The 25237-nt window shown below is 48.6% G+C and overlaps 1 protein-coding gene across 16 annotated transcripts in view; it reads left to right on the plus strand.

Moving 5' to 3' along the window:
• The window catches only part of TNS3 (tensin 3), a 308196-nt gene that overhangs the window by 91273 nt on the left and 191686 nt on the right, over nucleotides 1–25237 (plus strand). For 14 of the 16 annotated variants that reach the window (XM_063667331.1, XM_063667329.1, XM_063667338.1 and 11 more), the window contains one exon: nucleotides 9556–9594. In XM_063667331.1, coding sequence (XP_063523401.1) covers nucleotides 9556–9594 — 39 coding nt within the window. Of the gene's footprint in view, nucleotides 1–9555; nucleotides 9595–17043; nucleotides 17319–18027; nucleotides 18149–19898; nucleotides 20110–25237 lie in introns of those variants that run through there. The other 2 variants (XM_063667336.1, XM_063667332.1) reach the window with 2 other exon arrangements.

Consider the following 25237-nt stretch of genomic DNA (forward strand, 5'->3'; position numbering starts at 1 on the left):
CCCATTTCCAACGATTGGCACTGGGCACCTCGGTGCCCCCTTGTAGGTGTCTCCGTGCGGCTCTTCAGGCTTCCCTTCATTATGGGGGCTGGGCCCAAGAATGGGATGCTCTGGGCGAAGGTGGCAACTGCAGCTGTCGAAGGCCAGGCTTCGGAGTTCTGCCATATTCCACCACTCACAGCAGGCCACAGGGCAAACCCAGGATGAGCCCAGACTCAAGAGGAACAGGGACAGACTCTACCTCTTGATGGGGGAATGGCAGAGTTCCTTTACAGAAGACCCTGTGTGATGCCACCGTCTTTGAAAACACAACCTACTAAACTTACTCAGGCAATAGCATGCAGGGATGTTATTGTAGAGGTAATCATCAATCTCTTCTGATGAATTAAAATGTAAATTACTCACAAATGTCAGTGTCAGTACTTTATTACTTTATTATTAATTACAGGTGGCCAGTGAGAATTATAGGCTGATCAGATGTAGCTGGTGAGGAGTGCATGAGTTGGGACCTGGATTTTCCTTGTGGAAATGGATCCAGTAATGTTGATGCAGTTAAATCTTGGTCCTTGGCATTATAATGCTCTAGTAAAAAGACCGTTAAACAACTCAATACTGCCTTTTAATCTTTCTGCAATTAGGTTGGATTTATGATTTATGAGTTTTTCTTCTTGTTTTTTTTGCAAGCCATTAGCATTTTATCAATCACCAGATGTCCTCTTTCTCTTTTTAAAAAGATAAGGCGTAGGACTGTGGTAAGTGTTGGCCTTCAGGGGTCTGTGGACCCTGATTCTGCCTCTGCGGACCTCAGCTGCACCATGAGATGCTTGGCCTCCCTGCTCAGCCCTGGTCTTGTAAGACAGACTCACTGCAGGAAGGCGTTTGGGCCCCCGAGCGATCGTGTCCTGTGCCCTTTGCTGGGACTCGTGTATACAGCATGCAAGGGATCCTGAAAGTGCTTTTCAGCCGCTTCGAGAATCCTCTGGACATTGTTCCAACAAGAGGTTCACATTTGATTTCTGATCTGAGACAAATAATGGTGACATAATGGATACAAGATACTATGCTTTTGCTTTAAATCTATTATATTCCCTACCAGTGGTAACTTGTTTGCCTGAGGCCAGGGAAGGCCTGCTGGCCCTGCGTTGTGGGCCATGGGCCTCAACTGGGTAAAGGTAGCCAATGTCAAACAGCTACACAGCCTAAGTAAAGAATGAAAAAGAAGGTTCCAATAGGTTCAGCTAAGCCCATCTGGGATAGGGGCACAACTCTTTTGTATAAAAATTATTAGATTCCATAGAGTTGGATTGAAAGGGGAAACTGAGGCCCCCAGAGGTGAGGAGAGCCGAGACCAAGCCAAGATCAAGGACTGGGAAAGCCTGAGCCTTTCTTTTTTCATTTTACTATGCCACAGACATGATCTTCACTAGCTGCTTGTTAACTGTAAGGAAAAATATAATGACCTGATGCTGGGAATTTTCCTTCTGTTTCTCTTCCGCTCCTGTCCCGTTCTCAGCCCACAGGCTGAGAAGGTTTAATTGCGTCTGCCGGGCGGGTGTTTTCTCATGGGGATTAGAGCAGACTAAATTGGGCTTTAACGCTTAGTGGGATAACAGAGCTTCCTGAGGAATGTGAACCTAATTAGGGATTCCAGGGTCAAGCCTGACAAAGGAGACACAGAAGCAAAGTTAGGGCGAGCTCTTGAAGGCAGCAAAGAAAGTTAATAAAGTCTCGAATGTCCTCATTTTGTACTGCCATTGTTTGTATAGATCTGCTGTTGTTTGCAGGCTTGTGTTGAAAGTCTGACCCTGGGCCTCTCTTCAACCCTCTACGTAGCCCCCTGTCCCCAGGCACCATTGGAAGAGCAGCCTTGAATGATGAGTAAGGCCACCTTCGGCATGTCAGGAGCCTCACTTGGGGGACCCAGCTCCTGTTGGTGTGCCCAGAACGTTCTGTGTCGACCTGACATCTCCACCCGTCCTATCAGACCTTTGATTGTTAGTGCTGGGGGGTTGCATTTTGTTCCCCCAAATTCAAATGTTGAAGTCCAAATCCCCAGGACCCCAGAATGTGGCAGGATTTGGAGATAAGGTCTTTAAAGAGGTAATTAGGTTAAAATAGGGTCATTAGGGTGGGCCTAATCCAGTATGACTGGTGTCCTTAGAAAGACTGGGACACAGACACACACAAGGAACGGCCACGTGAGGACACGGGGAGAAGGTGGCCATCTGCAGGCCTGGGAGAGAGGCCTCAGGAGGAACCACCCTGCCCACATCTTCATCTCAGCCTCCTAGCCTCCAGGACTATGGGAGGATAAACGGCTGTGGTGTCAGCTGCGGTATGTTGTTACGGTAGCCGCCCCTCACTCGAACTAAGACTGTTGGTTATTTAAGCAGATAAATACTTTGGTCAGTGTCAGCACTGGGAATGAGGGGACTTTCCTTCTGTGATTATTCTCCTTACCCTGCCCTTATAATAAATAATAATAATGGTAATACAAACACATGAACAGTGTATCCTTTTTCAATCTTAACTAATGGGTGAATTAAAGATCTTGCTATTTTATTGATCAGTAACATACAATGTAAGAAGTCAAAGCTGTGGTATAATAGAAGTGGCCCTTTGTAAAAGCTCCACCCTCCTTGCAACCAGGCTGCTACTCCGTGTAGAGATTAGAGAAGAGTCCCAACCCCCAATTGTATCGTAAGGTCCTGGTGGTCAGCAAATATTTGGCGTCCATATCTGTTTTTCCCTGGCTAGTTCAGGGCCTCAGAGGTAGGTTACCTCTGACTGTTTTCATGACTTAGGAAAGAAAGTACTGCCATCTTGGCGTCATCGCGAAGTTTCTTTAAAAAGAATTGTTTTTGTAAAGATAAAATAAAAGTAAACTTCATTTCTGAGTCTTTGCAACTTATCTTAGCGTTAAAACTATTATGATTAAAGTAATTTTATGTATGATAGAACTTGTGCATAAGGTGATGTCTCTGTACTTGGCTTAACTCAGTGAATTGCTTTCTCCCTTGTCTGCAAGGTTTGGCAAGGTCAGTGGCTGGCCCGTTTGTCTCTACTCAGTTTCCACTTGTTTTGCACCTGAATGCTGGCCCAAGGATTGGCATTCGGTGGTGTGTGGTGTGTGTGCATTTGTGGAACGCGTTTCATTGCTGTGGGTTGGTACTGTTGGGCTGATTCTCCCCTCCAGAATCCTGACATCAACAAGGTTTGTCCAGGCCTGCTTGATACCAGAGTAGAGTAGAGACTTCACCTGTGGGCGGAATGATCTGGAGAACAAGCAGGAAGAAACGATTAGAGGAGCCAAGCCTCCAGGCTTTCCCTGTAGCCGCCGGATGTGTAAAAGCATGCTTGATACTTGAGGGTGCTCGCTTCAGTTCTTTTTTTTGTTTTTTCTTTTGAGACGGAGTCTTGCTCTGTCGCCCAGGCTGCTGTGCAGTGGCACGATCCCAGCTCACTGCAACCTCCCAGGTTCAAGCAATTCTCCTGCCTCAGCCTCCTGAGTAGCTGGGATTACAGGCACGCGCCACCATGCCCTGCTAAGTTTTGTATTTTTAGTAGAGACAGGGTTTTGCCTTTTTGACTAGGCCGGTCTCGAGCTCCTGACCTCAGGTGATCTGCCCATCTGGGCTTCACAAAGTGCTGGGATTACAGGCTTGAGCCACTGCGCCCGGCCTCTCTTCAGTCCTTACTTCGTTTCTATGAGGTTCTAGGAAGGTGATTCATGTGACCCACCATGACTGGAATTTTTGATGATTTGGAAAAGATAGAATTGAAATTTACGTTTATTCTCTTTATACAGAATATGCATGTTTATAGAATATGTAGTGCATCAGTTATACCCACAGGATTTTAGAGAAACTGATGGAAAAATGTCACTTTCCATATGGCTGTTTACAAAGTGAAATTTAATAAGAAACAATAATAAAAGCTGAGTTTGGAGTTTTATTATGTTCATCAAAAGGAAAACAATGTCTGTCAAGCACGAGGAGAACTGAGTTGTCCTTTATTTCTCCCAGGACTTGGATCTCCCAGAAGTAAGCAGAGAGGGATTGGTTCAGGTTTGAAGAGTTGATCTCACTCCTTACTGAGGAAGATCTGCACCCAAGCCCTGTGTCTGTCAGCACTGGGGGTAATGGTGGCCGGGCCGGTACACCTTGGGTGAAAGCACTTTCTAAGGCAGAATGTGCTTGTTAGCTGAAGTGCTTTCATTCACCTTGGGGGATGGAACTGCAGGGCTAAGCTTTGTTGTGTGTGCACACACACAAACACACAGGGACACATACAGGTATACACTCACACACGGAGACACACACAGACACGCTCTCACATTAATACACTCACATGAGGCAGGGTATACATAGAAACACACACAGACACACTTAACAAAACTCAGTTTCAAACATGCACATTCATACATTCTCACAAGCACACACACTCACACTCCCCCTTTTCTCACAAGCACACACGCTCACACCCCCACTTTTACACTCGCATGCACATAACCGACTCACCCACTCATATGCAAACTCACAACACTCTCAAACTTAAACACATTCACACAAAATAATACATTTGCAGATATCCACAGCAAAATATACCTAGTCAAACACAGACACCACCACATGTAGTCACTCTCACACACACAGTCACCCACACTCACCCACACACCCACACTCACACACCCACACTCACCCACACTCACACACCCACACACACACACCCACACTCACACACCCACACTCACCCACACCCACACACCCACACTCACACTCATCCACATTTACACATATGCTCACCCACACACTCACATTCCCAAGGACACAGTCATGACTTGGTGGCAAGCCCTTGTCCCTCTGCCCCTCTGTCCTGTGGACCTGCTGGCTTGGAGACAAGGTTATTGATGCCAGCGTACCCAGGCACCCACGTAGCCAGGTGTGGGGCAGGCACAGCAGTGTTTGTTTGTGGTTTCCTTGGGAACAGTAGATTAGGATCCCAGGATAGCTGAAAGAAGGCAATAAAGAGGCTCCCAAACAGGCTTCTCAGAGGGGCCCTCGCCTCCACCATGGGAGGGACGGATCCCGGGGATGCCACAGCCCATGGCTTTTGGCCCACAGCCCATGACCCCACTGCCTTCTCTCCAGCCTTCTGTAGCTGCTAACGGGAGCTGCTCTGCCCCCTTCCTTGTCTCACTGGTGTCACCTCTTGTCACCCTAACCCCTGAGGGAGCTGCTCATTATGAGAGAGGGTGCAGCTCCTATCAGGAGAGGAGCCTGGAGCTGGGGCACCAGCTGGCGTCGTCTCTGTGAGAGTTCCCGTGGCTGCCTGGCCCTCTCTGAGACGCAGCTTCTCATACACAGAGTGGGGGCTTGCTGGCCTTATTGTGAGGGCTACAGAGAAAGACCTGCAGACAGGGCACTGTTCCGTGTTTATCCAGCTGATTCGAGTCCACACATTGGATGAGCCGTGGGCCTCCCCAGGAGTGTGCCTTGATACAGGGAACGCTGCCTGGTTTTTGTCTCATCCTCTCACGCCCCTGCAGCTCACTTAGCATCATGTTACAGAGCAGGCAAAGCGCAAGGCCAGTGGGTGCCCATCTAGACTCCTGGCCATGCCACCGCACACATCCCAGCCATGCTGGCTGTGCACTGATGGGGCCAGGCGCAGCTCAGAGGCTTCTGGTTGGCGTCTGCAGGACGGTCTCAGGGGATGCAGTGCACCAGGACCCTCCCAGCCCTGCAGCGTTGGGTGGCTGCTCTCTCTGTGAGTAAGTCAGACTGGCATGTGAAGAACATAAGTGCTAAAGAAGTGTCAGCTTCTTCGTGCCGAGGAAGGCCAAGCCCACCTGGAGTTGGCCCCAACCCACGGTGCTTCCCTCTGTCCAGTGAAAACAGTGAAAGAACCCCACAGTGCCGGGGAATGTGTGATCAGAGCTGGAGTTTGAGGTGAGGAGAGCAAGCAGGTGTGCCTCACTCCCTTACCTGGCTCCATCCACAGGAGATACCCTCCTGATACACGGGAGTCAGGGCAGCCTGTAGATCAGTGGAGAGCTGTGTGCGCTCCGGCAGGGATGCAGCTCTGTGCACGCAAGCACTGTGCTTCTGCTTCTGCTAAGGCCGAAGAACTGCAAGTGACACCTGACTGTCCAGCAAATGCAGCTGATCGCACCGTCGCACAGTCCCCATAGGTTCCTTGGTGCTGAGCAGGCCGGTGTGAGCATCCCCAGCCTGGCCGCCTCGTGCTGTGGTTCTGTCTGTGGTCAGCTTACCTGCCTTAGTATAAGGGAGGAAAAGTGTGACAGAAATACAGTCTCTTTTCAGGGACTTCCTGTCCTGGAATCTGGTTTTAGCCACATTGAAGGAACAAGTGCCCTCTGTGTTCACTTGGTCATGGTTTTTACTAAATGAGATGTTTGTACTTATAGAAATGGTGAGTTTTCTCTTTATCAACAAGTGACTCTTTGCCTCTAGAATGTCCCTTTTTCTCTGGTTGGTGCTCCATGTGCATTTTTATTTGCAAATCCACTCCCACAAAAGGTCTTTCCTGAGACATTTTTGTCTGCATTTTCAGACAGTAGGGCCTGTGACCGGTTCTCTTGGAAGAGAGGAGCAAGTTCAGTAGGATGTGAATGTGGAGGCTCAGGGCCAGGCTGCCTGCCATTTGCTCTGCAGAACCTGGGAGCTGCTCACTCCCCACTGTTCCCCAGCTTACTTTCTTAAAAACGATTCATTTTATGCAGTTTCTATTACGTGAGCCGTAAGCTCTGTGGGGTTGGGGACCAGTCTGCTTCATTTCCAAGTGAAGTCCTGGCAGGAGAAGGCTGTCAGTGAAAATGTGCGGGACAAGTGATGCATGGAGTTCGACAAGATTGGGCGTGCCAACTTATCGGGCGAGCCCGTTAGCCATATAAGCCGTGGATGGTCTGGGGCGAGATGGGATTCGGGCAGTCCCGGCTTACAGAGCTCACCTCTCCTTTTCTGTAGGACACCCTGGGGCCAAGCCAGGTGGTGGGCAGTTATTGCACCCCATCTGGCCACAGAGGGATGTGGGAACACACAGACCTGGCTTCTGGACCAAATCCTTAAGTGGCTGCCGTCTTTAAAACTCAGGTTTCTGACATTGCACAGGGCTTTTCTTTTCATTGTCTCAACAAATGTGTGCTTCCAGACAGTGAATTTAAAGAATGTATTATAGACTCTATTTTTAAGAGAGTTTTAGATTTATACAAAAATTGGACACACTCAGGCCCAGCGTGGTGGCTCACACCTGTAATCCCAGTACTTTGGGAGGCCGAGGCGGGTGGATCATGAGGTCAGGAGATCGAGACCATCCTGGCTCACACAGTGAAACCCCATCTCTACTAAAAATACAAAAAATTAGCCGGACATGGTCGCGGGCGCCTGTAGTCCCAGCTACTCGAGAGGCTGAGGCGGGAGAATGGCATGAACCCGGGAGGCGGAGATTGCAGTGAGCCAAGATGGTGCCACTACACTCTAGCCTGGGTGACAGAGTGAGACTCCGTCTCAAAAAAAAAAAAAAAAAAAAAAATTGGACACACTCTTCTTCCTCTTCATATATAAACATTTTCCATTCCTGCGGTACATTTGTTACGCTTGATTAGCCAATATTGATACAGTCTTAGTAACCAGAGCCCTTGGTTTACATTAGGATTCTCTCCTGGTGTTGTACATTCTGTGGGTTTAGACAAATGCAGAATGACGTGCGTCCATCCTTATAGTATCAAGCAGAATAGCTTCATGGCCCTAAAGAGTCTCTGTGCTCTGCCTGTTCCTCTCTCCCTCCTAATCCCTGGCTTTCACTGACCTTTTCACTGTCCCATAGTTTTGCCTTTTCCAGAATGTCACAGAGTTGAAATCATACAGTATGTGACCTTTTCAGAGTGGCTTCTTTCACTTAGTAATATGCATTTAAGTTTCCTCTTTGTGTTTTCCTGACTTCATAGCTCATTTTTTTTTTTCGTCATGCTTGACATGCCATTGCAGGAATGCTGGTAGTGAGTTTGAAAGGCAGGGGCCCTGATTCTTCGCACATTTCTTGCCTGCATGTCACATGTGGAGTGAGGCAACAAGATGCATGTGTGCATTGAGTAGATACCATGCTCGGGCGGAGATAAGTCACACCGCTCTGTTAACCATGGGGTCTCCTTGTCCGGCTGTTTCCACCATCCTGTAAGGTTTTGTCTGTGACTCCTTCTGTTTCCAAAGCCGTTTTTGTTTTGTTTTGCTTTACATTTATTTGTTTACTTATTCTCTCATCCATTCATCAAACTTTAAAGGGGCCCTGAGAGAGGATCCCTGCCCCAGCCATGGTGGAGTAATGATGTGTCCCAGACACAGGAACGGCCATGTGTCACATACTCCCTGAGGACTGGACTGCATAAGATAAGCAAGAGGCTATAAATAGTTGTCCTGGTAAGGGCCAAGGTTATGCCACCGCCCACCCCAACCACAAGTACAATTAGTCAGATCTCTGAGATTCTCTACGATTCTCCTTCCTTTGCACATTTTCAGACAACTCTTTGAGAAGGCAGGTGCCAGGGATCTGGAGGGGGCAGTGCCAGGAGGAAGCTAAGGAGTGAGGTCACTCGCCAGGAACTGAATCCTGTTTGCTGGCGCCTGGCTCCTGAGCGGCCCCCCAGAGCAGCGCAATGCCTGTCTGGCTCCCTTAGCCCTTGACCTGTGCCACTCTTCTGAGCTCCTCACGCGCCATCTCTTAATTCTCACTATGACCCTGCCTGGAAGGCACTGTTGTTACCTGCAGTTTTCAGATGTGGAAACTGAGGCCCAGAGAGATTAAAGGCCAAGGTCTTGTGGCTAGTAAGTGGTGGAGATCCTGCCCAAGGTGGGGTCTTTGCCCTGCAGGACTGGTGGCTCCCTGTGCCTGTTACTGCCTCTCCTGACTGTGTTTGAACCGCCTCGCCTTCGTTACTTTCTTTGTCTTTCCCAGGGAGCTCTCGGTCTTCAGAGACTATGGTGGAGTCAAAGTCTCCTCTCGCCGTCTCTTGTGCGGAATGGAATAACCACGTTGACATTGCCACATTCAGACTCTTCAGTTCTACTTGTAGAAATAGTTCTAGAAAAGGTGGCGCCTTGTGTAGAGAATGCATGCCCCTGGGTGAGGATGGGAGGAGTGGGGGCTTGAAGACCACCAGGCAGAGCCTTCCACCTCCTCTGGGCCCTGCTCCCAAGCTCCCCAAGCACAGACCGACTCAGAGGTTTCCATCCTTGAGGTCTACCAGTTCTTTGTGAAAGTGGGGGCTAAATTTTGTATCTATGAGTGATTTGCATTTTTCTGGAAGGGGAGGCCCCATGGTTTCCATGACATTAGCAAAAAGGACAGGGACTTTCCAAAAGTGAACGAAACTCTGGACTCTCTTAACCCTAAATCTTGTCAGTCTTGATCTGCTACAGCTTTGTGGCCAGAGTGAGGTTAGAGACAGTTTCATGCCTTTGGGAGCCTGGCTTGATTATTATGCTAATTTTTTCCTGGAGAATCCATTTGCTTATCTGTTTCTTCTCTCTTTGAAAGGTGGTGATTCCCTGCGGTGTGCAAGTCCGACTGGAACAGGTAAGCCCTTTGCATTTCTTTGGCTCCATTGTTCCATCCTGTGGGACTAAGTCCTTTCTTGAAGCTGCGCCCTCTTTGGGGATCTTTTAGCTTCCTCTAAGATCCATGCCCCCCTTTGACCTGTAGCTTGCATTCACAAGGCTCTCTGTGAGGACCTTTGACCATGCTGCACTGGCCATTCGCATGGTTTTTTAGAGAAGAGGATCCGCTGCGCCTTTGCGGGAGCTGCCTTTCTATCAGTAATAGTTACCTTCGGGGCGAATCTCCCTGAGCCGAGTTTCCTTGGCTATAAAGTGAAGACAGCACAAGTCTGTTGTCTTAGTGATAAAAACCTGGACAGTGACGCCAGGTGGCTGTGGACAATGTAGTGCAGTGGTTTGTAGACTGACATCCGGCTCTGACAAATACTGGGTGTGTGTGTGTGTTCAAATCAGATTGAAGGTAAACACAATAGCACCTTCTCTTTGGCTTGTGATTAGGCAAATTTAAATTGCTGTCTGCTTTTCAAATGCAGCTCCTTGGAAGGTCGTGGTACCTCCTGGTGTTTTCTTTGCCTCCACCCTTTGGAGCTGAGTGGGTGAAGCTTTGTTTCTGAGGGCTTATTAGCAGCTTGCAGGATAACTGAAAGGCTCACTGTGCCTAGACAGTAGGACACAGGACCCTCTTCTCTCACTGCAAGTCAGAAGCGACTCCCTGGGAAGCAAATGGGAAGCTGCCTCTTGCTGCTGGGGAAGTGTGTGCAGGTCTGGGCCTCCTCGGTGGGGTAAGGAAACAGGTGCACCCTGTGGTTCCTGCTGGGCATCTGTCAGGTGTGTTGTTCCCTGTACTTCTCAAGTAGGGCAGGGCTTTCTGCCCTTGGCTCCCCCTAGCTTCACCATACACAGAATCTGGGGTGTTCTGCCGGAGATTTGGCAGTCTTTCTGGGTTGTGAGCCTGGTGGCCTCCAGACATGGAACTGGCTAACTGGCTCTATCTTGTGGTGCAGTAGGACATCCTTCCCTAGGCTTGGCCAGCGGCGCCCGTGTGGCAGCTTCTCTGCTTTGATGAAGTCAAGATCAGATCCTGGCTCCAGTGGCTGGGCCTTGCCCTTGCCCCCTGCCCATCTGAGCCTTGGTTTCCTCCTTTACCCAGTGGGCGTGGGGGTGGCTCTCTAACCTCATCACTTGAGTGGCCGGGCCATGCCCTCGCCCCCTGCCCAGCTGAGCCTCGGTTTTCTCCTTTATGCGATGGCCATAGAGGTGCTCTCTAACCTAGCTGCGGATGAGAGAAGAGGGACTACGGGGTCAGGCCTGTCACAGAAGCCTGGCCACAGGCGGGGTGCCCTTATTATGCTCCTTTTAATGCTGTCATGTGGTGTGGTCTCTTTGCTTATGGAAGAGCAAAGTATGCATTTGAGGTCATAGGAACTTTAAAAAAAAATCTCACCCAGAAACCTAAAATATTGACAAACTGTGAGAAACATGTTGCAGCATCAAGAGCTGAGGCCATCCGGGGCGGGCGCCTGCCCGGCCGTCCTTGCTGGCCTCAGCCGTGTCCCCAGGCCTGTGGTCCACTCTCACTCCGTTCCTTCTGTGGCACTCACCGCCGACGAGGGGGTGGAGGAGTAGGGGGCGTAGGGGGACTTGGGGGCATGTGTTTGTAGTTGGTTTTGACAGGCTGCGGTTTGTGACTGATTTCCTCAGGCTTGTCATAGGCCCCGGGAGCCAGGGGCTGAGGCCCAGGTGGCCCCAGAGCTGTGTGCCTGTCCCGAGGCCCTGGCTGAAGCCTGTTTTCCTGGTGGCACCTGAGGCTCTCCCACCTCGCAGACAGTCCCTTGCCATCAGATTTGTTGGTGAGCCCTGGACATCAGAGGCACCTGAGGGCTAAAGCTGTGTGCTGGCTCTAAAGACGCGGGTTGCAGGGCTGTCAGACAGGCCAGAGCCCCAAGGGCCCATCCTGGCTGCTTAGATGTTGTCATTGTTCCCTCTGGAGCCCAGGGTCCCAGAGAGGAGTCTTCAGTCTCCTGCGTCAGGACACGGCCTCCCTGTTAACCTTTTCACAGGTGTGGTTGCTAAGAGATCTCGCTCTTCTAGCCCAGCCTGGCTCCTGTCCACTCCCCTTGCTGCTGCTGCTGCTGCTGTGTGTGTGTGTATTATGTGTGTAATTGTTATGTGTGTACAAATACATACATGTATGTTATGCATGTAGTTGTTACATGTATATGGATAGACATGCATGTTATGCATGTAATTTCATTGGTATATGAACACATACATGCATGTTATACATGTAATTGTTATACGCACACAAATGAATATGTACATGTTATATATGTGTCAACACATGAATACATACATGTGCCATACATACGAGTGTTATGTATGTGAATATATATGTATATTAGGTATGTAGTCTTTATATATGAGTGTATATATATGTGTCATGTAATTGTTTATATGAATGTTTGTATGCATATATTATGTATATAAATGTTACACGTGTGAATATATGTATCTTGTATGTAATTTTATGTGTGTAGGTTTTGAATGTAGTTGTTATATATCTGAGGGTATATGTAGGTGGATAATGTAATTGTTACCTGTGTGTGAACGTATGGGTGTGTGTGTTTATCATGTATGTGAGTTTATGTGTATGTGAATGTGTGTGTGTGTGTGTGTGTGTATTTCCCTGAGATGAACATGCATGAGTCCACTCTGTACTAAGCTCTCTGTGGCCTTTTCAAATTGCCTTGACCAGCTCGCCTCCAGATGTGGTCCCTGGACCTACAGCCTCAGCATTGCCTGGGGACCTATAGAAATGCACATTCTCAGGCCCCAGCCCAGACCTACTGAATTGCTGGGGCCCTGCGTTTGGTGCTTTAACAAACCCTCTGGCAAGGTTGATTAGCTCAAGTGTGGGAATCCTGGCTGTGGGCTGGAACTGGGGCAGGGATCAGCCCGTGGGCGTGCAGTCAGGGGTGGCCTTGGCAAATGCCTGCCTTTCTGGGCTGCTCTCCCCTTGTGGTGGTGTGGGGTCATGAGAGGGCCTTTGATGCCAAGGCACCCAGTTCCCTCACATCTTTATTTTGCATGGAGCTTTCTCCCCTAAACAGGGCAGTGCTGTCTTCCTCCTGGCGTGGAGGAGTAAATGGAAGGATGGATGTGGCAGCACAGCCCGGTCTGAGCACTCTTCTGCCTCCCTGCTGGGTGGTCTTGTAGAAGCAGACCCTCCCATTTAGTGGAGCTTGGGCGGGAGGGTTTCCGCCTGCACGGTGTGGCTTCTCAGGGCAGAAAGCACAGAATCTTTTTTTTCTTTCCTGATCTTGTCTGGGCTGAGTCTTCTGGCTCTGTGATCCCTGGCATTTTGGATGGGCATGGAATTGCTTTCAGATAATGTCACCTGGGATGTCACTGTGCCCTGTGGGACCTGGCCAGGTCACCTGATAGCTGTTTTTGTTTTTCTCTTTGTTACCATTCATTGAGTACCTATTCTGTCTCAGATGCTCTGCCCTCCCTCACCTGCTGGAGCTCAGAAAACTGAAGAAACTCCCACATTACCCAGACATTAAGGGGCTTCTATTCTCTGGGGTGTCAGTGCCCCTGCAGACCCCTCTGTGACCTGCCCTCAGACCTGGCTGCCCTTTTGCTCTGTCCTATGTCAGTGGCCCTTCCCACACCTGGAGTTCACCTGGCACTTGTACCCACCCCCAACCCACGCCTTTGCTCTGCAGCTAACCTGAGGGGCATGACCCCTTTGGAGAGGTTCTAGAATAGCTTCATCCCAGCATGTTTTATCGAGATGAGCTGGCGGATCTGTCAAAATTCCTGGAGTTGTGCTGGCTGAGGGCATGATTGTTTTGAAACCCTTGGGCCTAATTCCCTGGTGGGGCAGAAAGAAGGCGGTGACGAGCCTTGCCAGCCGTACTTACCGACATCCCAGGACAGGACTGTAAGGGTGTGTCATCTTAATGACATTATACTGTGTGAGGGTGCTTTGTCTGCAGGCATAGGGTGCCTTTGTGCCTCCCTGGGGCATTTAAGACACAATGGAGAAGGAACCTTTTCCGTGATTGTGGTGCATTGAACCTGTGATGTTCGTTTTCCTATTCCTGGTAGCAGAATCTTCTGTTTACTGCAGTAGCTTACAAAAGTGGGATGTGAGGTTAGATTAATTCATGGACTCAAAATCGGCACATAGTGTTGTTGAGAAAGGAGCTGGGAGGCAAACCTCCCTTTGTGAATGTCAACTTAGCATATGTTACATGGACACAGGGTTGGAGCTTCCTGGGAACCAGTGTGAAAAGGAAACCACAATGATTGGCATCTGCCTTTCTGGAAGGTGGGAAGAAACAAGAATCAGCAGAGAAAATGTACGATGTGGGAAATTATGGAGGGTGTAGACTAAGGCATCGGGGCATGCGCCACCTCTCCATGAGTCGAGCAGAATGATGATTTTGGAGGGATGTCAGAGGCAAGCTGTTGCAGCATAGCCTCATTGAGACCTCTGGCTTTTAGAACTATTAAGGGACAATTGGTGTCTTTCTGCTTACATTACCATTCTATGGGCTATGGTCTGCTGGGTCATAGAGAGAATGCTTCACCATTGTTCAGGTAACTACTGTCCCTAAGGCTGGGAGAGGTGGCTGGGCTCCTTACAGGGGAGTCACAGCCTGTGGTCCAGCTGCTCTGTAGGTCTACATGTATGTGTACACGCATGTGCTCACATGCGCACACAGGCACAGAATGTAGTAGTAGGTGTGAGCATGGACTAGAGTTGGGTTGAGTCCCATCCAGGCTGTGACACTGGTGAGCTGTGTGGCCTTGAATGGAGTTCTTTCACTTTTCTGGGCTCCACTTTCCTCTTCTGTAAAATGAGGACGCCACCAGCTCTTCTTGGGGTCACTGCCAGGATCGAATGAAATAACATGCTTAGATCCTCAGTGCTAGTGTGACACAGGGAAGACACGTGATGTGTGCGGAAGAGCCTGGTTGGTTGTCCTGTGAAGGTGAGTTGGCAGTGCGGTTCTTCTGGTGCCCACAGCCTTTGCTGTGTGCCATTCATTGTTGATCTGGTTCTCCTGATGGAGAGAACCAGTCTGATGAGTTCCAGAGCGTGTCCCCTGCTTCCTGAGGGTGAGGGCACTGATGACAGACACTTACAGTAGATGATTCCTGTGATCTCACATTTGCAGACTTGGAGGCACCACGGTCAGAACAAGGGCGCATGCGAGTCTGTCCTTGGTAGTTGCAGGTTTGCAGGATCTTTTCACGATGCTGCGGCCTAACACTGGTCCGAATGGTGGCCCCACAGCTTTTGATTAAAGTTCAAGGGCAGAGTGTCCTTGTTTTTTTCCACCCTGTGTTTACCTTCATACATTCTGCAAGCGATTGATTCATACCAGCAAATCTTGGTGCCCTCAGGTGCAGGGCAGCCTTCACTAGGACACCCCGAGGCCATGTATGGGACCCACTTCCCCGCCCGGCCTCCTGGGCAGCCCACAGCCGGCCTGAGTCCAGGGAGGGCCTGGCCTGCCCCGGGGAAGTGCCGCCTGTTTACAGAGGGGCCACTGTCCTTGAAAGAGGCCGGTGTCTCCGCCTTCTGGTGGCGGCCTCCGGTGTGAGAGGGTTCAGGGCAGTGCCTGATCCAGCTCCGGGCGCCAGCTGCCTGCACTCATGCTGTGATTGTTCTTGCTTGGCCTTGGCCATCGTGGTCTGTGGCCCTGGAAGAGGGGTTGGGTAAGAATAGTGGCTGAGTCATCAGGGTGGAGCTTCTCTTGGTTCACCTCACCCGAGGCCAGTGGGCTGGTTCCCTCCAAGGTGACTGCAGGGCTCACATTTCAGCCTGAGGCTGGAGCTCACACTCCACCTTTGTACAGCTGTGTGTGCAGGATGCATGTGTCTGTGGTCTGTGGTGTGTGTGAGGTGTTTTGTGTGTGTATGTTGTGTTTGTGTGTTGTGTGATGCAGTGTGTGTGTTGTATGTGAGGTGTGTTTTTGTGTGTGAGTTGTCTGTTGTGTGAGGTGTGTGTGTTGTGTGTTGCGTGTGAGGTGCTTTGAGTGTGTGTAGTGTTTTGTGCGTGTTGCGTGTTGTGTGTGTTGTGTGTGTTGCATGTGTTGTATTGTGTGTGAGGTGTTACCTGTGTGTGTGAGGTGTTTTTTTGTGTGTTGCAGTGTGTGTGTTGTGTGTGAAGTGTTGCTTGTGAGGTGTTTTGTGTGTGTGTCTGTCGTGTGTGTTGTGTGTTGTGCTGAGGTGTGTTGTGTGTGTACATGTCTGTGCTGTGTGTGTTGTGTGTATTATGTGTGAGGTGTTTTGTGTGTGTGAGGTGTTTTTTGTGTGTGTTGTGTGTGAGGTGTTTTGTGTGTGAGGTGTGTCTCGTGTGTGTTGTGAGGTGTGTGTGTTGTGCTGTGTGTGTTGTGTGTTGTGCTGAGGTGTGTTTTGTGTGTGTACATGTCTGTGTTGTGTGTATTGTGTGAGGTGTTTTGTGTGTGTCGCAGTGTGTGTTGTATGTGTAGTGTGTGTTGTGTGAGATGTGTGTTTGTGTTGTGTTTTGTGTATGTGTTGCGTGTTTTGTGTATGTTGTGTGTGAAGTGTTTTGTGTGTGTTGTGAGGTGTTTTGTGTGTGTTGTGTGTGTTGTGTGAGGTGTGTGTGCTGTGTGTGTTTATGTGTTGTGTGTGGTGTTTTGTGTGTGTGTTGTGTGTGAAGTGTTTATGTAATGTGTATTGTTTGTGAGGTGTTTTTTGTGTGTTGTGTGTGAAGTGTTTTGTGTGCGCTGTTTTGTGTGTTGTGTGAGGTGTTGTGTGTGAAGTTTTTTTATGTGTGTTGTGTGTGTATGTGTTGAGACTTGCTCAGTATGTTTTACTTGAACTCAGAAAGCCAGACAGAGGAAGTGACCAGAGCAACAAGACCAACCAACACAAGGACAGGACAGATGTGACTGTCAGGAAGTCTGTGCGGGTCACGTGCTGCCATCCCTGCCTCTGCCCCAGTGACTGTGATGGAGTCTCATGAAGCTATTGGATTTTTTGAGAAAGAATGCTGACCAAATGGATGATGAGGAGCTTCAGATAAATGAAATCACTTTAATGGTCTCCATTTTATTTTACTGAAAAATTAAGCAAATTTCCAACAAAACACCCACGCTTTCCACCTGTAAACTACTGGGTGCGGGGGGGTGGGGGGCTTAGTGAGCTGAGCATCCAGTGATCTGGGACAGTGGATCCAGGTGACCTATGTGGGTCTGTTCTGCCGGCCCCAGCCTGCAGTGGTTTCTGCATGCATGTTGTCACAGAAAGCTTCGCACAAGTCTCTGGGTATGCATTTCTTGTCCTGACGGCCCATAAGTCCAGGTATTTGATTGGTCAGTGGTTATTTCCTGCTTATAGATTGTTTCCACCACTCAGTAAACTTCAGAAACGCAGACATGGGTCTATACACCACAGCAGAGTCTCGGCAGAAGATCACCTACACGTGTATGTGTGCATGCTCATGGTTTCTGGATCCACCGCTGCCCCTTTCAGATTCCGTGTGTCTCACCAGGAGTCTTCATGCAAACGTATTTGACCAGAGTCACAGTGAAATTGAGTTCTATTAGGTCAATGGAGATACGCAAATATCCTTGCTCCTTAATCTCTCTGATCTCCAGGAAGCAGAGAGAAGAGTTTCAAGGATCCTGTTAGATCAGCATCCAGGTGTTCCATTTGGTCAGAAGAGCCAAACTCAACATGTGTGGCTTTGGCAAAAGTCAGGTGAGACCCAAAAATAAAAGTACAGACTGATACTGCATTCCCCAGATCTTACCTTGACACTCAGTCATCACAGAGTGGTGTTTAGTTAGCCTGTGCACACAGCATTCGGACATTGGCAGGGCACGGTGGAGGACGATGGGTGTAGATGCTGAGCAGCCGGGCAGGAGGAGGGCTGCGTGGGTGATCACACTCAGATTGGGAGGGCTGGATGTGCGTGAGGTCGCTCAGCAGAAGGTGAGGAGGGGGTGGGGCCCGCACTGTAAGTCCATCTGTTTCTCACCCAGCGCCCCTCTGGAGGGTGCTTCGTTGTTGGGGATGAGCCCCACCCTTATCTCCCAGCTGCTGCATCCTGAACAACAACGGCTCAGGATCCTGCCTCATCACTCCCCGTGGCCTCAGCCCTTGGGAGGGTGTGGATGTAGTGCAGGCTGGTTCTCTGTTGCTTTGGAGCAAGTACAGACCAGCAGGAATGTGCGGGATTTTACTCTGTGGGAGGGAGTAGGACAGGCTGAAGATGTGCTGAGATGTGGGCTGGGACTTCCTGTTCCCATGGCTTACCTGCGCCTGCTGGTCTAGACGCCTTTAGCCCCTAGAGAGTGGCTTAGGCGAATCAACCATAAGGCCTGTGTGTAGGGAGCTGCCAGGGAGGAAGTTTAGGGCCACAGTCCTGGACTGCTCTCAGATTTCTGTGCATTTCACCCCTTTGAAGGTTTCTCCCTATTTCCCTGTGCACGTGTCTTTCTCTTGATGGGCACACACAGTTGAGTACCAGTGAGGAAGGGCAAGCCAATGGACTCCTTTCCCAGTGACACTGACACCTAGCCTTGCAGGTAAGGAAACGACTTGCTGTGAGAAGAACATTCGACCTGGAACATGCAGTGGGGACTCCCTCCTTCTCATGGATCCCAGAGAACCATCTGTAGGGGAGGTACAGGGGGTTGAGTTGTGTTCCCCCGGAATTCATGTCCACCTGAAACCCCTGAATGTGACGTTATTTGGAATGATGACAGAGATGAGGTCATGCTGGATTAGACTGGGCCTGATTTCCATGACTGGGTTCTTGTAAGAAGAGGAGAGGATGCAGACATAGGGAGAAAGCCAGGTGATGACAGAGGCAGAGGCTGGAGCCACGTGTCTGCAAGCCAAGGAACCTCACCAATTGTAGCAGCCTGAGAAGGTGGAAGAGGCAGGGACAGATCCTCCCTGGGGCTCTCAGAAGGAGTGCAGCTGCGCTACCTTGGTTTCAGACCTCCAGCCCCTGGATCTGCGAGAGAACACATGCCTTGTTTGAAGCCACCCACTTTGTAGTGCTTTACAGCAGCCTTAGGAAATTAATACAATGGGGTGCATCCCTTCACTTTTTCATATTGGTTAGTTGTTCCTCAGGCATTTCTGGAAATCCTTTTTGGCCCACACTTCTCCAGCCTCGTCTGGGTGAAGACATGGGTCGCGAGGAGCTGGTACCCAGTGGCCACCCGAGGGGGAGGTGGCTCCTGGGCAAGGCTGGCCGAGGCCCCTTCTCCAAACTGCCGCATCCTGCTCAGATGGAACAGACTTTGAGAATGGGCAGATAAACAGCAGAAGATGTTAGTGGAACTTGTTTAAAAGAGGAGCTTCTGGTGATGAACTGTCATTCGAATTGGGCAGGATTGTGAGGTTTCCGTCACCCCAGGACTCTTCCAGGAAAGGCTGGCAGGGCCCGCGGGTGCCCTGGAGCTGCCTGCAGGAGTCAGGCCCTAAGTCACTGGGGAGCCAAGGTTGGAAAGGAACACCCCCTTCCATTCCATCCTGAATGACTCCATGGGTGAGTGGGACCCAGGACAGCTGCCCTTCAGAGCTCAGCCCAGTTCCCAGAGAGGAGATGGTGAGATGGTTACCAGGATGGTCCCTGCCCCTTGGCCCCGGCCTCTGATTCCAGCTGCTCTCCACAGCGTCTGCACAATTGCCTAGTGAGGCTATCATGACCCTGTGGGCACAGACTTCTGGGACTGAGGCCTGTGGGTTGTGGCCACCCCCACCCTCACCCCTTCTCCCCACAGGCTAAACTTTGATCCACACTTTTCCTTTGATTTCACCGTCTCCTCCCACGCCTAAAATAACATCCAGGCCTTTGGCTATTTCCAAAGGGTTTCTGGGAACTGCGCCCCAGTGAGGAGGCTTCCCAGCAGCCTTGGCCTTCCCTTCAGGCAGACTCCTCATCCACAGCCAGGAGCCCGCAGGTCTCAGTTCACTGACCTGCTGAGAAAGAGGAAAAACCTTCAACATATTAAAAAACAAAACAAAACAACAAAAAAAACACACGTCAATGTGAGCCTCACACAAGCAGGCGCTCTCCCTTTGTAGCTGGAATTTGAAAGTGGTGGGTTGGATACTGTTCCTGAAGCTATTGTCCCACCTCTGCAGGTGGAGGGAATTGTGAACGGTCAACAGCAGGGAACATATTAACCCCGGTGTCAGCTTACATCCACCCGGGAGCACAAAGCCTTGGCTAATGATTAAAAACCCACTCCGACTAGGAGGCCTGGGCTGCAGGTGTGTGGCTCACAGACACTGGATTCCCACCAGCCCTGGCCATTACCTGCGTCTGTGGTTCAGGGTTGCTGCATTTCTCTGCGCTGGGGACTTTCCTCCTAAAGTGACAGGTGGGCCGGATCAGGGCTGGACGCACCAAAGTCACCTTCGGCTGAAATATTGTCGTGTGGTCCCTGGACTCACCTGTAAGCAATGTTTTGAATGAATGAATGCCGCCAAGTCTGATTACTGGACGTCTGCAGCAGACAAGAAAAATCAGGTTGAGTGGGATTTCTTTTCTTTTATGGCACAGATTCTGGAGCAGTCACATATTTTACTTATTTAAGATTTTTAAAGTTGTTTAAAAACTTCAGCTTTTATTTTAGATATAGAGTGTACATGTGTATGATTGTTACCCAGGTGTGTTGGACCCAGGTAAAGAGCATAGTACCCAATAGGTGGTTTTTCAACCCACGTCCCTCTCCCACTCTCCTCACTTGGGCAGTTCCCACTGTTTACTGTTCCCATGTTTATGTTCACGTGTGCTCAGTGTTGACCTCCCATGTTCCCATGTGAGAACATGTGGTGTTTTGTTTTCTGTTCCTGTGTTAATTTGTCTAGGATTACGGCATCTGCGTCCATCTATGTTGCTGCAAAGGACATGATTTCGTTCTTGTTTATGGGTTTGTAGTATTCCATGGTGTTTATGTACCACAATTTTTTTTTTTTTTTTTTTTTTTTGAGACAGAGTTTCACTCTGTTGCCCAGGCTGGAGTGCAGTGGCACAATCTTGGCTCACTGAAACCTCTGCCTCCTGGGTTCAAGCGATTCTCCTGCCTTAGCCTCCTTAGTAACTTGGATTACACGCACCTGCCATTACGCCTGGCTAATTTTTATATTTTTATCAGGGACAGCCATGTTGGTCAGGCTGGTCTCGAACTCCTGACCTCAGGTGATCCACCCGCCCTGGCCTTTCAAAGTGCTGGGATTACAGCTGTGAGCCACCGCGCCCAGCCTATACCACATTTTCTTTATCCATTCCACCCTTAATGGCACTTAGGATAATTCTGTGTCTTTGCTATTGTGAAAAGCATGGTGATGAACATATGAGTGCATGTGTCTTTTTGGTATAATGATCTATATTTCTTTGGGTATGTACCCATAAGTGAGTTGCTGGGTTGAATGGTAGTTCTGTTTTAAGTTCTCTGAGAAATCTCCACACTGCTTTCCACAGTGGCTGAACTCATTTACTTTTCCACTAGCAGTGTACAAGCATTCCTTTTCTCTGCAGCCTAGCCGATGTCTGATGGTTTTTGACTTTTTAATAATAGCCATTCTGACTGGTGTGAGATATTCAAGCTTTGTTGGATGCATAGTTTGTGAATATTTTCTCCCATTCTGTAGAATGTCTGTTTACTCTGTTGATAGTTTCTTTTGTTATGCGGAAGTTCTTTAGTTTAATTAGCTCCCACTTGTCAATTTTTGTTTTTGTTGCAATTATTTTTGGCTACTTGGCCATAAATTCTTTGCCAAGGCTGATGTCGATAAGGGTATTTCTTAGGTTTTCTTCAGGATTTTTATAGTTTGAGGTCTTACATTTAAATCTGTAATCTATCTTGGGTTAATTTTTATATACGGTGAAAGGTAAGGGTCTAGTTTCATTCTTCTGCATATGGCTAGCCAGTTATCCCAGCACTATTTATTGAATAAGGTGTCCTTTCCCCATTGCTTGTTTTTGTTGACCTTGTCAAAGATTAGATGGTTGTAAGTGTGCAGCTTTATTTCTGTGTTTTCTGTTCTGTTCAGTTGAAATATGTGTCTGCTTCTGTACCAGTACCGTACTGTTTTGGTTACATTAGCCTTGTAGTATAGTTTGAAGTTGAATAATGTGATGCCTTTGGCTTTGTTCTTTTTGCTTAGGATTGCTTTGGCTATTTTGGCTCTTTTTTGGTTCCATATGAATTTTACAATAGTTTTTTTTCTAATTCTGTAAAGAATGATGTCAGTAGTTTGATAGGAATAGCACTGAATCTGTAAATTGCTTTGGGTAGTATGGCCATTTTAATGATATTGATTCTTCTAATTCATAAGCATGGGATGTTTTTCCATTTGCTTGTGTTTTCTCTGATTTCTTTCAGCATTTTAAATATGGAGAGGCCCTTAAACGCAGTGGCCATGTGTGATTGGTTTGGGAAATAGCAGTAACTACTGAAGGGGAACATTAAATACTGATTTTATTTATTTTTTTATTTTTTGAGACAGATTCTTGCTCTGTCGCTCAGGCTGGAGTGCAGTGATGTAATCTTGGTTCACTGCAACCTCCGCCTCCCGGGTTCAAGTGATTCTCGTGCCTCAGCCTCCCGAGTAGCTGGGATTATATGCGTGTGCCACCACACCTGGATGATTTTTGTATTTTTAGTAGAGACGGGGTTTCATCATGTTGGCCAGGCTGGTCTCGAACTCCTGACCTCAGGTAATTCTGCCTGCCTCCTAAAGTGCTGGGATTACAAGTGTGAGCCACCATGCCCGGCCTAATTTTTGTATTTTTAGTAGAGATGGAGTTTCACTGTGTTGGCCAGGCTGGTCTTGAACTCCTGATCTCAAGTGATCTGCCTGCCTCAGCCTCTCAAAGTGCTGATTTTTTTTTTTTTTAAATGTCTGCAGTTGGAGAGAAGTTGGCATGTGACGAGGAGGCGTTACAGATTCCAGGTCAGAGGAGGCATTTGATTGGTGCATTATTTATATTACCTGAATGTATTTTACTTGCAAAAGGGATACTCATGTAGAAAACCACACACAACAACATCTCCAACCTACATCCACTTGCGGGACAGCCAGCGTGCTGTGGGAGGGAGCTGACTTGGTCCAGGAGCCAGGGTCTAGGCTCAGGCCCCTCCCGTTATATATGGCCTTGTTTTCTAACGTGTTTTCTTATCTTCAAATATGGGAGTTGCTTGGCTATGAATCTGTGGTCTCCTGTGGCTCAATAGTCCTGTTTTAGAGAAGCAGGTGCCATGGCGGTTTCCTCAGGTCACTGAAGGCATCTTGAGCTTTTTGGGCAGAAACTTCATTCATACTGTGTGTTGCTGGGGACTGAAGTCTGGGTGTCAGTCTGCCAGCATCAGGGCAACTGTTGGCTTGAAAATCTGAAACTTCATGGGCTCCTGGTCCTCATAGCTGCTGTGATAATTGTCTCATTCTCCTGGTGCATTTATAACAAGTTTCTTTTGTGCACTTTCCCGAGAGTATCAGGAAACAATTTTTGTTAAAAAATTAAAAAAAAGTCCTTGCTGGAAACCTTGTCATATTTGGAGGCTCAATTGTAAAGAAAGAATAAGGAGAAACATGTTTAATTGGATGAGTATTTTCTGCTTTAGTGGGAAGTTTTTCTCTACTTAACTAACACTTCGTTTCCCAGCATGATGACCACTAGCACTCCCCATCCCGTCCTCTCTGGCCCTCTGGCCCTCAGGCCCTGGGGTAGCCCCGTGGCCTGTCTTTCCAGAAATTATGGAATTTGAAGAGAACCTGGGGTCATGGAAGATGAGGGACTTCACAGGGGCAGGCTGTGCTTGCATCCAGGTTGTAATAGCTGTTAGCTTTGTACTTTGGACACATGTAATTTTCTAACGTATGCAACAGACTTTCAAAAGTACTACTTACACCATCACCACCACCATCATCGCCACCATTACCACCGTCATCACCACAGCACTCACTAGTTACCTTTGGGGGATGCTAGGGAACCAACTCATTCTGATTTGGTAAATAAAGAGAAGCAATAGAGCATTTAACCTTTGGGAACTGTTCTTTGGAGTTTCCAAATAAAGGAAGAGGGAAAGTTGTATTGAAAGAGGAATTCTAGCTAATAAACCTTGAAAATGTGATAGGGTTAACATAGTGCCCTTTCCAAACTCCTAATAAATGACTGTCTGGCTCTAGGCTCTGGTCCTCTGTAACCTGCACTATCACAAAAGGGGAGTTAGACCACGGGTCATAGGGTTGTAAGCCTCCTTGCAGGAAGTACACAGCTGAGTCCTCACCCTAGCCAAGTCCTCACCAGAATCAAACCAGAATCAGACCCAGCCTCAGATCCATCTGCAACTGACAGGAAGTCCAGGGGCCAGGACATCTGTGAAGCCACACTGCAGGGCTCAGCGAAATCCAGGGCAGAGGGAATTCTACTGTGTAGAAACAACCCCAGTCTTTTTCAAATACATTGCAAAAAGAGGAGAAAGAAAAAGGAACTGGGTCGGGTGCTGTGGCTCACGCCTGTAATCCCAGCACTTTGGGAGGCCGAGGCAGGCGGATCATTTGAGGTCAGGAGACCAGCCTGGCCAACATGGTGAAACCCCGTCTCTACTAAAAATACAAAAATTAGCTGGTCTTGGTGGTGCGAGTCTGTGATCCCAGCTACTTGGGAGGCTGAGGCAGGAGAATGACTTGAACCCAGGAGACAGAGACTGCAGTGAGCTGAGATTGTACCACTGCACTCCAGCCTGGGCGACAGAGACTCTGTATCAAAAAAAAAAAAAAAAAAGAAAGGAACTGAAGTGACATATTAAATAAACATCGTAAGACTTTATTCAGACTATAACTTAGACTATAAAAATAAATCCAGACAACCCCAAAACACTTACGGCAGAGAAATTTGAACATGAATTAGATATTTTAAGGAATTATTCTTCACAATTCTGGCAGTTTGTTCTATGTTTTAAAATGTTCTTGACTTTCATTTTTTAAAAATTATTATTTGTTTATTTATTTATTTATTTTTAGGTGGAGTTTCGCTCTTGTTGCCCAGGCTGGAGTGCAATGGTGTGATCTCGGCTCACAGCAACCTCCGCCTCTTGGGTTCAAGCGATTCTCCTGCCTCAGCCTCCTGAGTAGCTGGGATTACAGGCATGCACCACCACGCCCAGCTAATTTTGTATTTTTAGTAGAGATGGGGTTTCTCCATGTTGGCCAGGCTTGTCTCGAACTCCTGACCTCAGGTGATCCTCCCACCTCAGCCTCCCAAAGTGCTGGGATTACAGATGTGAGCCATTGTGCCCGGCTTGACTTTTAAAGATATGTACTGAAATATTTATGGATGAAGTGATGTGATATCTAGGGTTAGCTTTAAGTGGCACAGGTGGGTGGGGGGTGTCGGTGTATGGATGCAGTTCATTTGGGGACAAGTTGGTGACTGGAAACAAAGTGGTGGGACCTGGGGCTCCTGATCCATATGTCTACTTCACAGGAGCATTGTGCAGGGCGCAGATGATGTGTTCAGGCACAGAGCTCAGGCTGGCTGGTCACTATTTTTATCACATGACACACCAATGTTTCCCAAGCCAGCATCCTTTCCCCGTCTTGCAGTTAACTTCCATGACCTAATGGCTTAAGACTTTCCCACAAGTCTCGTG

Source organism: Pongo pygmaeus, chromosome 6 (assembly GCF_028885625.2).
Source record: "Pongo pygmaeus isolate AG05252 chromosome 6, NHGRI_mPonPyg2-v2.0_pri, whole genome shotgun sequence".
In the NCBI taxonomy this organism is placed as follows: Eukaryota; Metazoa; Chordata; class Mammalia; order Primates; family Hominidae; genus Pongo; species Pongo pygmaeus.